At 48.0% G+C, this 12,113-nt stretch overlaps 7 protein-coding genes across 7 annotated transcripts; 3 read left to right on the forward strand and 4 right to left on the reverse strand.

Moving 5' to 3' along the window:
* Positions 1-111: 111 nt before the first annotated feature.
* On the reverse strand, positions 112-2,071 carry BP5553_08063 (Autophagy-related protein; the record flags this gene model as incomplete). The annotated part of the gene is made up of 6 exons (XM_032016686.1): positions 112-897; positions 968-1,289; positions 1,340-1,379; positions 1,434-1,562; positions 1,616-1,707; positions 1,797-2,071. The coding sequence occupies 6 exons, from the start codon at positions 2,069-2,071 to the stop codon at positions 112-114; spliced, it is 1,644 nt and encodes a 547-aa protein (XP_031866977.1).
* Positions 2,072-2,769: 698 nt separating this feature from the next.
* BP5553_08064 (Uncharacterized protein) lies at positions 2,770-4,006 on the reverse strand (the record flags this gene model as incomplete). Its single annotated transcript, XM_032016687.1, has 5 exons — positions 2,770-2,931; positions 2,984-3,587; positions 3,659-3,741; positions 3,803-3,875; positions 3,972-4,006. The coding sequence occupies 5 exons, from the start codon at positions 4,004-4,006 to the stop codon at positions 2,770-2,772; spliced, it is 957 nt and encodes a 318-aa protein (XP_031866978.1).
* A 552-nt stretch (positions 4,007-4,558) lies between these two features.
* BP5553_08065 (putative Amino-acid acetyltransferase, mitochondrial) lies at positions 4,559-6,861 on the reverse strand (the record flags this gene model as incomplete). The annotated part of the gene is made up of 3 exons (XM_032016688.1): positions 4,559-6,520; positions 6,571-6,747; positions 6,808-6,861. The coding sequence occupies 3 exons, from the start codon at positions 6,859-6,861 to the stop codon at positions 4,559-4,561; spliced, it is 2,193 nt and encodes a 730-aa protein (XP_031866979.1).
* A 468-nt stretch (positions 6,862-7,329) lies between these two features.
* BP5553_08066 (uncharacterized protein) lies at positions 7,330-8,312 on the forward strand (the record flags this gene model as incomplete). The annotated part of the gene is made up of 2 exons (XM_032016689.1): positions 7,330-7,374; positions 7,440-8,312. The coding sequence occupies 2 exons, from the start codon at positions 7,330-7,332 to the stop codon at positions 8,310-8,312; spliced, it is 918 nt and encodes a 305-aa protein (XP_031866980.1).
* Positions 8,313-8,482: 170 nt separating this feature from the next.
* On the forward strand, positions 8,483-8,746 carry BP5553_08067 (uncharacterized protein; the record flags this gene model as incomplete). Its single annotated transcript, XM_032016690.1, has 2 exons — positions 8,483-8,493; positions 8,569-8,746. 2 exons carry the CDS (start codon positions 8,483-8,485, stop codon positions 8,744-8,746), a joined length of 189 nt encoding a protein of 62 aa, XP_031866981.1.
* Positions 8,747-9,240: 494 nt separating this feature from the next.
* Positions 9,241-10,256, reverse strand: BP5553_08068 (Arv1-like family protein; the record flags this gene model as incomplete). The annotated part of the gene is made up of 4 exons (XM_032016691.1): positions 9,241-9,503; positions 9,532-9,916; positions 9,966-10,019; positions 10,068-10,256. The coding sequence occupies 4 exons, from the start codon at positions 10,254-10,256 to the stop codon at positions 9,241-9,243; spliced, it is 891 nt and encodes a 296-aa protein (XP_031866982.1).
* A 1,135-nt stretch (positions 10,257-11,391) lies between these two features.
* BP5553_08069 (uncharacterized protein) lies at positions 11,392-11,995 on the forward strand (the record flags this gene model as incomplete). Its single annotated transcript, XM_032016692.1, has 2 exons — positions 11,392-11,556; positions 11,621-11,995. The coding sequence occupies 2 exons, from the start codon at positions 11,392-11,394 to the stop codon at positions 11,993-11,995; spliced, it is 540 nt and encodes a 179-aa protein (XP_031866983.1).
* Positions 11,996-12,113: the final 118 nt, after the last annotated feature.

Here is a 12,113-nt window from a genome sequence, read left to right on the forward strand (position 1 = left end):
CGACCACGATGGGTCATTGCAGGGCCTGACGTTTCAATTAATACTGTCCCGGCCATTATAATTCCAACCTCTCTCCTAAAACACTCAGTCAAAGAGACTAAACATCCCCCCTTAAACTTTCATACTACCCGCACCCTGGCTCACCCGGATGGCCGTTTCAGTACCATCAATATGATGTAAACCCATTCCTTTCTTGTGCTCATCCTCGCTCTCCAAAAACTCATCCTGCTCCCTCCGACTCCTCTCCAAGTCGACACCAAAAACACAAACAAAGAAGCTCAGCACACTTAACGCCGTCAAAAAATAAAAAGGCGTAGAATTATTCCCGCTCGGCGTCGCATCGATAATGGCCGAGCTAACCAAAGGTCCGATAAAACTGGATGTCTTCCCAATAATACTAAACAAACTGAAGAAGAGAAACTCCCGGCCTCGCGGCGTGACCTCGCTGATCATGATTTGCGAGTACGAGTACCATGGACAGACGAAGAGGCCGTAGAACACTTGGTATAACCAGACTTCCCACACATTGTGGAAACCGAATTTCTCCGTCCAGATGCCTATCATGCCCCATATGTCGAGGACTATGATTGCACACGCGACGATGTTGAACATTGTTTTTGTGGAGAGGCCGTACCGGCGCTGGGCCCACCAGAATGTGTAGATGCCGATTGCTTGGGCGGCTATGCCCACGATTAGGAGGTAGGTTAGTTGGAGGGTGTTGTAGGCGACAATGCTGTTTTGGAGGGTGGCTATGACCGTCACGGTGGTGTTGAGACTGTCGCCCAGGAGGAAGTAACCAATTAGGTAGATTAGGGATTGCTTTAGCTGCCAAATTTGGCCGAGTGCGCGGTAGAGTTGCCATAATCCGACGGTTATGATGTTCATTCCTGGCGGAACCTGAATATTCTCAGTGTGCGCTATGTAATAGAAAACAACTTGAAGGGTTAGAAGGGAATATACATCATACCTCTTGCCCAGCCCTCCTCTTTTCCTTAAGAAACCAAGGAATCGCAAGGAGTAACCAGACACCTGTAACAAATGCCACAAGCACTGATAGGCCCCAGTTATTGTTCTCAGTTGAGGCATTGACATTAATCCCGAACATGATTCCGACGATGACAGCTAGGATGACGATCTCTCCGAGTGACTGGATATAGAATGCCATATTAGAAAGTTCAGAGCGCTTGAGCGTATCCGCATAGTCATAGTCTGCTCTAGAAATCTCTCCTGCTTGGTATGCTTCTGCTTTTTCACGAAGCTGGGGCGTATTTCGAGCCAAGCCCGGAAAGCTGCACCAGATCAGCACGACTTCAGGCTTAACAAATGATGGGATTCTTACGCAGCAGTCCAGAAAGTCAATGTTGTTTGGTAGGCAATGACTAAAATCTGTCAGTCTGAACCTCCTTGTTTTTTTGTATCAGGCGGTTGATTACGTCCAACGATGTACAAGCCGGTTGCGATCTCCCACTTAGAAGGATCATGCACGCCTAACCATCCAAACCCGACGCCCCAGGCAACCAGTGATAGAACGATCAAGATGTTTGGACGCCAGGTCCCGAAATCTGCTTTCATTAACAAATTGAAACATTTTCTCAAAGCGCCTGAATGAGTGCACCAGCAAAACTTCCAAGAAGTAAGAACACTACCACTTGGATAGAAAAGCTTATCCCGTTTGCCAAGAGAACTATGCTGTTAATAGTCCTGTCTCTGTGATATCATTTTGTTAGCTTATTTCCACAACTCCATATATCACTCTATTCTGTCCGCGTAGGAGGGATAATACAGCGTTAACTAACCTCCCAGCAAATCTCAAGGTAGTGCCATCCCCAACTGCCTGATACAACAGATTCTGAAATGCCGTCGGCGCAAAATTAAAGAGCGATAATCCGTTATTGCCAATATAATAAGCGTAATAACTCCATATTTCTAGCTTGTCGGTCTCCCATTTTGGATCGAATTGATCGGGTGCAATTGGGGGAGGGGACTCGTCGAGGAGAGTTGACACTGAGGGTTTAGTTGGGTCTTCGGCTGGAGCCGTTGCGAGGTCCAGAGCAGGCGCTGCGGATGCCATGGTTATGATCCTGTTGCTCTTTACCACATTGGCTTTTGGAGGGGATAATTTAATAAATTGAATAACGTGGAGAGTGTGTTGTTCCGCAACGAAAAAGGTCCTCAGCCAGGTTTTGACGTTCGACCCTCCGAAAGGAAGCTATATCCCGATGATCCCTGGTTTTGTGGGTCGCCAGGGTCACTATGCATACCGCCATTTGGTTCATTTGACGCCATAAGTCGATATGCGGGGCGTCAGGGTAATTTAGTTGGTTACTATCACTTGGTCTGGGGTGGAATAACCACAAGTGATTGAAGAAAGTGGATATGTTAATAGCGAGAGATTACCCCGACCTACAAAGCGAAAGTTCGTCTAAATGGGCTTCAGAAGGACAATTACAAATTGCAATTGCCTAGTCTATAATGGAGCTGCAGTAGCCACGAAACAATTCCAGTGTCTGTAAGCAATTGCATTTAGCGGGAATCTCATCGGTTGACTCGAATATCACATCAATATAAACGCCCAGAAAACATGACCGAAGCCGAAGGAAAAAGTACAACCAGCACCTGACTGCAATTCTTCACCTAGAACAAATCAGCGCCAGCCCTCGTCGATGAAAATGTATCTTTAGTCTCCTATTTCAGTCAGAATATGCTCTCTACGCTGATCCATCACGACTGTTTCGGTAGCTGGCCTGCAGATGCTTCATCAGCGACCACTTATGCGGAGAAGTCTTTAGATCGACTCACTTCCTGCTCCACTTGCAGACCGTCAACAACAGGTGCGAGCTCGCTAAGAATTTCATACGCTCTCTTGTGGAATTCAAGCTGGGCAGCGATCAAATCGGCGAGGTTTCGGAGAGGCTCTGGGGTATCAAGCACCTATTAAACGGTTAGTCTTTTGTTCTCTGAGGTGGGAAGTAGATATAAGCACATTTTTCATGACGCCAACAGCCTCCTCAGTCTGGCCAACAAATTCATCCTCTGCCTGCTCAATCTCAACACGAGCATCCTCGGAGGGCTCTCCTTCATCGTGTCCCTCAGCGCGTCCTGATGCCTGGCCAGGCAAGTGCCATCCAGGGCTCTTGGCATTGGCCTTTGCAGCATCGAGGAGCAGCCTCGAATTCTCGACATTTTTCCGGGCGCGGGTCGCGAACATCAGGTTTGTGTTGAGGGTTGTACTCCAGCCAGCTAGAAAGCGGCTTTGGATCTGAGAGTCTTGCGCAAGTCTGGCTTCGCCCACGCGCTCGCTGGCAAGGGCATATTTCTCTAGTGCAATTGCGAGAGGGTCCTCGCCAGCACCCGCGTGTTGTTGTTGGAGGATCTGGCTGCTGGACAAACTGGCACGAGCAATGGCATGGTTGAACGTCTTGGGTTGCGGCTTAGCGGATGGGGGAGCTGTGAGAGCTGCTTGGGCTTCGGCGGGGGAGGTTGCCGTGGATAGAAGGTGGACTTTTTCGCTGACTGTGCGCCCAAGATCGCTGAAGCTCTCCTTGATGTTCGCTGGGTAATCGTATGCTTCGTTGGAGTATTGGGAGCTAGATAAGATAAGCAGTAAGCATAGGCTCTTCAGTGGTGTTACTGTTATCATTCGAAAGAGGGTACTCACGTAACCTGCAGCATCTGCTGATGAACTTGCTTTAGAGCATCGACCCTCTTCTCGAGTTCGATATAATCGGGGGGTAGCTGGGTCTGTGATACGGAGGAGTGCATGTCAGCGTCCGGGTCCTAGGCAAGAGAAAAGTCCGCTCACCTTATCCTCAGCTTGCCCAAGCTGTTCCTTCACATATTGCTGCGTGCGTGCGGCAAATGGAGTGAAGGAGGCCCTTAATGATGACAGTCAGCATCTATCGCATAGCTTCCACCAGGCAGATGCGAGGTATATTGTTGAATGTCGGCATCCCAGGGCAAATGAAACGTACGTGAAATTTTTGCCAAATGCAGAGACTTTGTCCATAGTGGAATGAGGTGACGGGGATTCGATGATCAGGGTTGATGGTGTTCTGTTTTGTTTATGTTAAAAGGAGCGTTGTCTGGTACTCAATCGCGCGGCCTCGAGGACGGAATACGTCTGGAGCTCGCTAGTGCGCTTTCACGTGATAGCTGTCCGCCTTCAGGGGGGAGATTTTGTATAGGATTTATCTCATAAATAATGTAAGAGTGAGTAGATGTAAAATGCACAAATACAAATTGAAGGCTATATATGCTTCTTATATGGCGACACTAGATACGATTCTTCTACCGTCAAGAGGAAGTTTGGCATGACTATGTATCTTTGTGGTCAACGGGGACGATAACCTACCCCGTAGGGACCTAGGTTGGTATCTTAGGACAACCAGGATATGGCCATTCCTGTCCTAATTTTAACTATAAGTCGGAATAAGCCACTTAGGTAGTATGCGGCTGTGCCAATGTTATGACTCTAATGAATATTTCATTATTTGAGTAAGTTGCAAATATATAGACATGGTATCAACCGAATGCTCCCTTTGGATGCTTTACCGTATGTTTAATCCAGCACCGCTTTGTTATCAGCCCACGAGGGCTCTATTCCCCGGCAGACACCTTCATAATCCATAAATGTTCGCCGATCCATATCTGGTGTCGTCCAGAACATCGTCCAACCTGCCCCAGGCAATTTCCAAGTCCCTCGAGATCTCTCAAAATACCAGTTATTGACCACATTTGTTGTCCTCGATCTCCATACAACGCCTCTGGGGAAGCAATCCCGAACCATTGCAGTGAAAACAGCATCTGCCACACCCCCGGACCCCTGTGACTTCTTCAAAACTGCGAATTTATCCAGATATGGAACCATCCTTGCCCTACTTTCCGGGCTGCCATCATCCACGACTCCAGGGGGTAGTTCCCATGTTAACAATGCCCCGCCTTCATATTCCCCAGCAATAATAACCCCCGCAATACGGCCATTGACACGATTGATGTAGTCTTGGACATCCAGTTTTCGTCCAAATGAATCCTCGATTAAATGTATGAGACGCGGAAGGTCGATCTGAGAGTCTGTCAAGGTCATTGGTGGCTTTCCTAGCTCTGGGGCCTCCCAGTCAGCAATTTCCGGATTTGGGAAGATGGTTATGGGCATTCCATGCTTAGCAAATGTTGTTGGAGTGATGCTTAGAGCTGGATAGACAGGCTGGCTGGCCATCGATGGTTTGGTCTGTCCCAGGCGACCTATGGGCAGGGAAGATGAAAAGACGGGCTTGTCAGTTAGGAGGTTGTGAATTAATGGATTTCGAACTCGTCGTGTGCCAACTCCCACGGCCTGGAAAGGTGTTTCTTTGCCTGAATTTGCGGCTTCCTCGGGTGTAGTCAGCAGCGCTGATGAGCTTGGAGGAAGCATTGTGAGCACCGAGCGAGCCAATTCAAGATTTTGAAGATGGTACCAGTTCCTCGGGGTACTATCCCGAGCGGTATCTGGTTCCGGAGAATTCCGTTTAGCAATCGCTCCGGGGCTTCCAAATTCCACTTCAACGAACTTGGAAAACGGGTTGCTCATGCCAAGATCAGACACATGTTCCTTGTCCGATTGGATTTGTAGCGCACCTCGACTCTCGCCGGCTTGCATGTCCTCAAGTAGATGCCGCTTTGCAGGCCCATATTCTTGTTCCATATTGAGAAAGACATGATACCCGTCCGGACGCACAGACGTAGGAATTCCTCCTAGGGGATCCAAGATGATGAGTCTGTCCAACGAAACTTCTTCACGCATCAGACGCAGTCGTTCTTTGGTCTCTGCTGGGTCCTCATCGGGTGGGGTTTCTACTGGAAGCCCTGTTAATTCCCTCACAAGAGCAAGAACAGTCTCGGCAGCTGTAACAGGAATTGCAGTTTGCGTGACATCGTTATATGCCAGTGAAGGGACCACCGGAATCACACCCCGTCTCAACGGAGTCATCAGCAGCTTACGAAGAGTAACATGCGTCCTTGGCCGGGTGAGGTTTCCATATTGAGGTTTGTCGGACCCCTCACCAACGCCAATAATATTATCAAGCATCCTTGCTTCTATCCCTCCGCTTGACTCAATTGCTGCAACAATTCGGTTGGCCTGCTTTGTCGCTAGGGCTCTCCAACTGGGAGCCAAATCAAGAGGCTCATCACTATTACAGTCGACTACCACCACGCTTATCAGACCTAATCGGCCAAGCTGTGACAGTGTTTTTCCGATGCCATGGAGAGTTGAATCGTCCAATGTCTGGGGTGCTCTGATTTTTACCAAGGCGGTATGAAGTTGTGAACCTGTTCCTTGCCTGATATTGTCCTGGGGATTTCGGATGAACTTTGGGCTTCCCAACACTGCGGTAGGAGCATAGAACGAGCCCAGATTGACACCGTTCTTTGGCGACTGGGCATTCTGCGCGGCGATCGGAGTTTTGGACGGAGTGAACCGTTGGAGGTAAGACTTTGCTTCCCGTTTCGTAGCTGAAGAGCTCAACACCGACATAAAAAAGTCCTAATCATAAGAGTCAGAGCTAGACTAGACATCGTTTGGAGCTCGCATACCTTATCAATTGCCCTTGCATCTTTCCTTGCTTTCTGATTGTTTGCTAAGTGCCTTGCATGTGCCTTGGCCAATTCTTCCCTCGAATGGCTGTCTGGGTCCCTATTCGTGCTATAATAACGTGTGGCATCTTTGTGGCAGCATTGTTTTGCTTGCTTATATGTTGCCCATGATCGTATCTGCGAAGAGTCAGAGTTCGATTCCCCAACTCAAACTCGAGTTAAGTCAAGGCGACTCACATGTCCACCAGCCACCGTTTTACCCTCTTTCAAGGCTATATTTTGCAATATCATTGCGCATATTGAATATGTGTCACCTTGGTAGCGACATTGAAGGTTTGTATGGACGGAACGATCACGGGCAAAATTATGCTGCTCCTGTGCCAGTACAAGTAGCGGTGATCCTTAGTGACGTGGGGACCTTCTGTTTTCGCGTCCCTGCAAAGCTCCGACCCCGGCTCCATAGCAGTCGTTATCGATAAGCCGAGGTATTACCGGTACGTAGGCGCTTTATTCCGGGTAGTTAGCAAGTACTTGGGTGGCAATCCCATTACGTTGTGAAAAGCATCCTTGATTCAACACAGTATGAATCACAGTACCGAAGCGGCAATTGTTTGAATTGCCAATTGTCACTCCATTGTTTTGACTATCGATTTCGTTCAATATTTAGAAACGCATATATATAAGGACGCCTCAATAAACCAATCTTGGCTCCACTCCTTGGTTTCAATACGGAATCTAAGCGTCGCCTTTTCAACCAACATGGCACCTCAATTGGCATGGATAGGCTTGGGGAATATGGGCCGCGTAAGTCTCATGGCTGCTTCCTCAGCTTTGCATTAGAACTTCCGGGCTAAAAGATTCGTCGCAAGGGCATATGTAAGAATCTGGTTGAGAAGGGCCAGCTGGACAAGCCTCTTATCATTTACAACCGTACGCAACAGCGAGCCATTGACTTGAGCGAGTCGCTTCCACCTGGTAAATCGACCGTTGCTTCTTCTGTCGAGGCAGCTGTGTCAAAAGCAGATATCATTTTTACCTGTGTTGGCGATGATGCAGCCGTCAACGAGACAATTGATACAGCCCTTAAGGGTAATGTAGAAGGGAAGCTATTTGTTGATTGCTCAACGGTGCACCCAGATACTACAGATGGACTAGCTAGGAAGTGCGAGGGGGCCGGCGCTGAATTCGTCGCATGTCCAGTGTTCGGGGCTCCCGCCATGGCAACCAGCGGTCAGTTGATATGCGTGCTTGCTGGACCGGTAGCGAGTGTTGAAAAGGTTAAGCCGTACACTAAAGGTGTCATGGGAAGAGCCATAGTTGACTTTAGTGGACAATCTTCTGGAAAGGCTACCCTCCTAAAAGTTATTGGGAATACATTCATTCTCAACATGGTTGAGGCGCTGTCTGAGGGCCACGTCCTGGCTGAGACGTCTGGACTGGGAACCGACAACCTGCATCAATTCATAGAGACAATGTTCCCGGGTCCATATACTGCATACTCAACCAGAATGATCTCGGGGGATTACTACAAGCGAGAAGAGCCACTGTTTGCTGTTGATCTCGCAAGGAAGGATGCAAGGCATGCTATGGCTTTAGCTGAGGCTTCTGGTACCCGAATGAAGAATGTCGAGGTTGGGGATGCTCATCTGGAACAGGTGAAGAAACACCGGGGCGAAGCAGGCGATATTGCGGCGATATATGGTGCAGTGAGACAGGAAGCAGGGCTTAAATTCGAGAATTAAATAATAAGAGGACAAGAAAGACAATTTTTGTAATTGAGACAGACCTCCTTGTGCCCATGCCAACGGTGCCGTCGTCGCCCGATTACGTAAGCATAGTTTCGTATGAGCTCCGAGCGACAGACAGCAGCTTCCACAGAGACAACCTCAAGCTTCAAACACCTACCACCAACATGGCGAACGGGTAAGTTCATCCTTTCTGCGCAACAGGAAACAGACCCAGAAGATGATCTGGAGCTAACATAGCATCATGACCTAGCTGGAGCGTGATAATCGGCCTCGTGATTGTCGTCCTTGCCTGCCTGGCAGGATGGTTCTTTGCGCCCAAGGGCGAGACTCAAACGTATGCTCTGCGCCCCTTCCTGCTATTCATTCATGTTATCTTTCTCCGAAGAAAATTAGCTAACAACTTTGCAGCATCTGGCGAAGCTCGTTGATACTTTCGTTTGCAAGCTGCTATATCATGTGGGGTACGCATTCCCATCTCGAAACCATAAACGGCCACAATAAAATAGAATACTAATTGCGGATATATAGCGATAACATTCCTCGCACAATGGCACCCACTTATTGTACCTCGGCGTGCCGATTTGTCGCAGCACGCGATACATGAGTGATGAAGACTGAGCGAGTAGCTTGAGGGCTGGGCACACTACAATGTATGGATGTATACTTTGGCGTTGAGGAGCTGGTTATTGGTTGGGCTTCTAGAAGCGTGTATATTGATATGGAATCGAAGCGTTGCTGGACCATATCTGATGAACCCTAGGGCTTGTTAGCAGATATAATATGGCTGTCGAATAGACTTGGAAAAAGCCGATGTAGTAGCGGCCACTATACAAGCCGCCGGAGCCATTATCTATGTCACAAATATCTGTTAACAGCAACTGGGAAGACGTGGCAATATCTGGTTAATATCTTTATCTTCTCTTTATCCAAGACCTAACCTACCGCCCCATTCCCTTGCCAATTCTACCACCGCCCATAACGCCTTTCCATCAGCCGCAACCCCCGAATCTCCAACCGTATCCACCCCATCTAATCCAGCCACCCACAAAATCCCTCTGCCTACCAACCATCTAGATATCGCCCCTACCGTAGCTAAAATAACTGCAGTACCATACCCACAATCCAAGAGGATCTTCAGGGCTTCGACATTATTCGCCACTACCGCCCAGCCTAGCGATCTTGCGGCTGCAGGGACGTCGTATTCCCATATTACCATTAATATCGGGAAGAGTTTCGTACAGGATGAGACAAGCAGTGCTGTGCTGACTGAGTTCGGACGGGAGTATCGTGGGTTGAGACCAAAGAGGACGAGTGGAGAGAGCGGAGAGGAGGTGAGGAACCGTATAGAGAGGTGGAAAGATAAAGTTGAAAGGGCGCAAAGAACCACTAAAATTTGTCAGAGAAATCCAAGCCCGGGTTTGAATAGGCCTACGGAAGAAAATATACTGCGATACTATCGGCTGTTGTGCAAAAAGGATGAAGTTGTTGTTATTCGCGCCGTTGGCTTCGGGATTCGAGGAAGTTTGCTTTTCGATACGCGCCCAAGTGAGGTATACGTCAAAGAGGAGAAGGAGGACGCCGAGTCGTATTATGGAAAGCTATCGTTTGTCAATACGCAAGTTATCCAGCTCATATTAGGGAGTTTACATCGAATTGGTCATGCTCTCTCATTAAAGTATTATGTAGGAGATGTCGGTATACCTACGTTTATTAGCAATAAACCTTCGAGCAAGTCATCTGCAAACTTACTTGCGGCTTGATGAGCACCAAGTCAATAAACAAAACTACAAAGTCATGCTCTACGTATTTATCGCAGAACCGGCCACAATTCTTGCAGACAGTGAGGCGCACTCCATGGCCGGTGGAGCGGTCATCTGCGCCCGAATATTCGGTGTAGAGGGTCTTGACGGGATAACGGCATTCTATGCAGATAGGCATTGTATGCACAGGCTTGCGTCCGGATTCAAGATTCAAGAGATATTCGGTGCTTCGATGATGTCTAGGGAGACGCGTTTCTGGCTGCCGAGATTCTGCCGGCGCGTTGTGACTTTAGCTTCACTCATGTCATCAACTCCAAGATATTATTTTCCTTCACTCCGTATCTTTATAACTTCAACCGAAACATTTAGAAGCTGCTATATAAAACGCTATAAATACAGTATCTTTATTATAGAGTTCCAATGACACTTTCTAAAGAAACCAAGGCTTATTAAAGATGAGATATCAAATCTACATCGAAATATCCGCCAGATCATCAAGCACATCTCACTCGTGGCTGGACTCCTGAAGTGGGCCAAAAGTGCCGTCAAACGGACACCCTCTCCACCACGGCAATATCCGAATGCGAAATTCCCTCTTATCAGCCCATCAGAAAAAATTGAAGAAGAAATTTACGGAATTGAGCGATATTACCCAGCGCGGATTGGGGATGTTCTTTCCTAGCGGTATCAAGTCGTTGGAAAGCTAGGGTTTGGAAATTCCTCAACGGTGTGGCTTGCACGGGATTTACAGTCAGCGATTCTATCTCCCAACATAAGTCGAAGCTAATGTCAAAACAGAGCCCACCGTCACTTTGCCGTCAAAATATTTACAAATGATGGCCAGGATGCCGATGAGATTGCCATTTATAAGCACATTAGCCAAGGAAACAAATCAAGAGTTGGCTACCGCTACGTGCGCAATGCCCTTGATTCATTTGAGTTGATGAATCGTGGTGTCAAACATCTATGCCTAGTACATAAACCATTCTGGGACAGTAGAAGGACACTCCTCGAACGGAGTGGTCGAGATAGACTTACGGAAGACCTGCTGCGAGTAAACCTGCAACGCCTTTTACTAGCTCTAGACTATCTTCACACGGATCGGAAGTTGATCCACACAGGTTAATTTACTCTTGGCTTTCATGCTAGAATCTCTGTTGATTTTATTTGACTTAGACATCAAATCCGATAACATTCTTCATCTTATCGAAGATCCCTCTATTTTTGCTGCTTTTGAGGAGGCCGAGATTGCTCAACCCTCACCGCGCAAGAAAGCGGTGCATCGAGAAATATATATTTCCCGGACCCTAAATATGCCAGAGTCTATTGGGGAGCCAGTACTTTGCGACTTTGGAAATGCGGTATATGGGACAAAAGTCAACGACGATGACGCCTACCCCGATGTTTACAGGTGTCCAGAAGTGATGCTTAATCTGCCATGGAGTTATAGCGCTGATATCTGGAATGTTGGCGCCATGGTGAGTGGCCCTTTTTCACGCAAAAATAAGTTCGTGAAACTCTTTTTTACTAACTTGGCAGTAGATCTGGGATGTCTTTGAGGGTAAACATCTCTTTAGTGGGCAAGATCCGAAACGAGGCCGCTACACAACTCGTGCTCATCTTACAGAAATGATTTCTGTTCTCGGACCACCGCCACTGGAGCTCATCAAGCGGGGCGAGAGATCTGCGGAATGGTTCGATGGGAATGGCAAATGGCTTGAACCAGACGAGAATGAGCCAGGACGCTTACCGCTTTTGCCGTCTGGTAGTCTCGAGGCCACGGAGGAGAATCTCAACGGGAAGGATAAAGAACTATTTCTCAGCTTTATTAAGTCGATGTTGCAGTGGGAACCGGAGAAGCGAAAGACGGCAAGGGAATTGTTAAACGATCCCTGGCTGGCTAGGTCGCAAGGATGAGCTGCCTGGAGGCGGTGCTTTTGTGATTCATGAGGGGTTTTAGGTGGTAGGATCCAACAGGATGTCTTTCCTGATGGTGAGAGTAGCCTAATGTCGAGGCCAGGAGTTGAGACAGGGC

The sequence above is a fragment of the Venustampulla echinocandica genome (genome assembly GCF_003357145.1).
Source record: "Venustampulla echinocandica strain BP 5553 chromosome Unknown scaffold_7, whole genome shotgun sequence".
Classification (NCBI taxonomy): Eukaryota; Fungi; Ascomycota; class Leotiomycetes; order Helotiales; family Pleuroascaceae; genus Venustampulla; species Venustampulla echinocandica.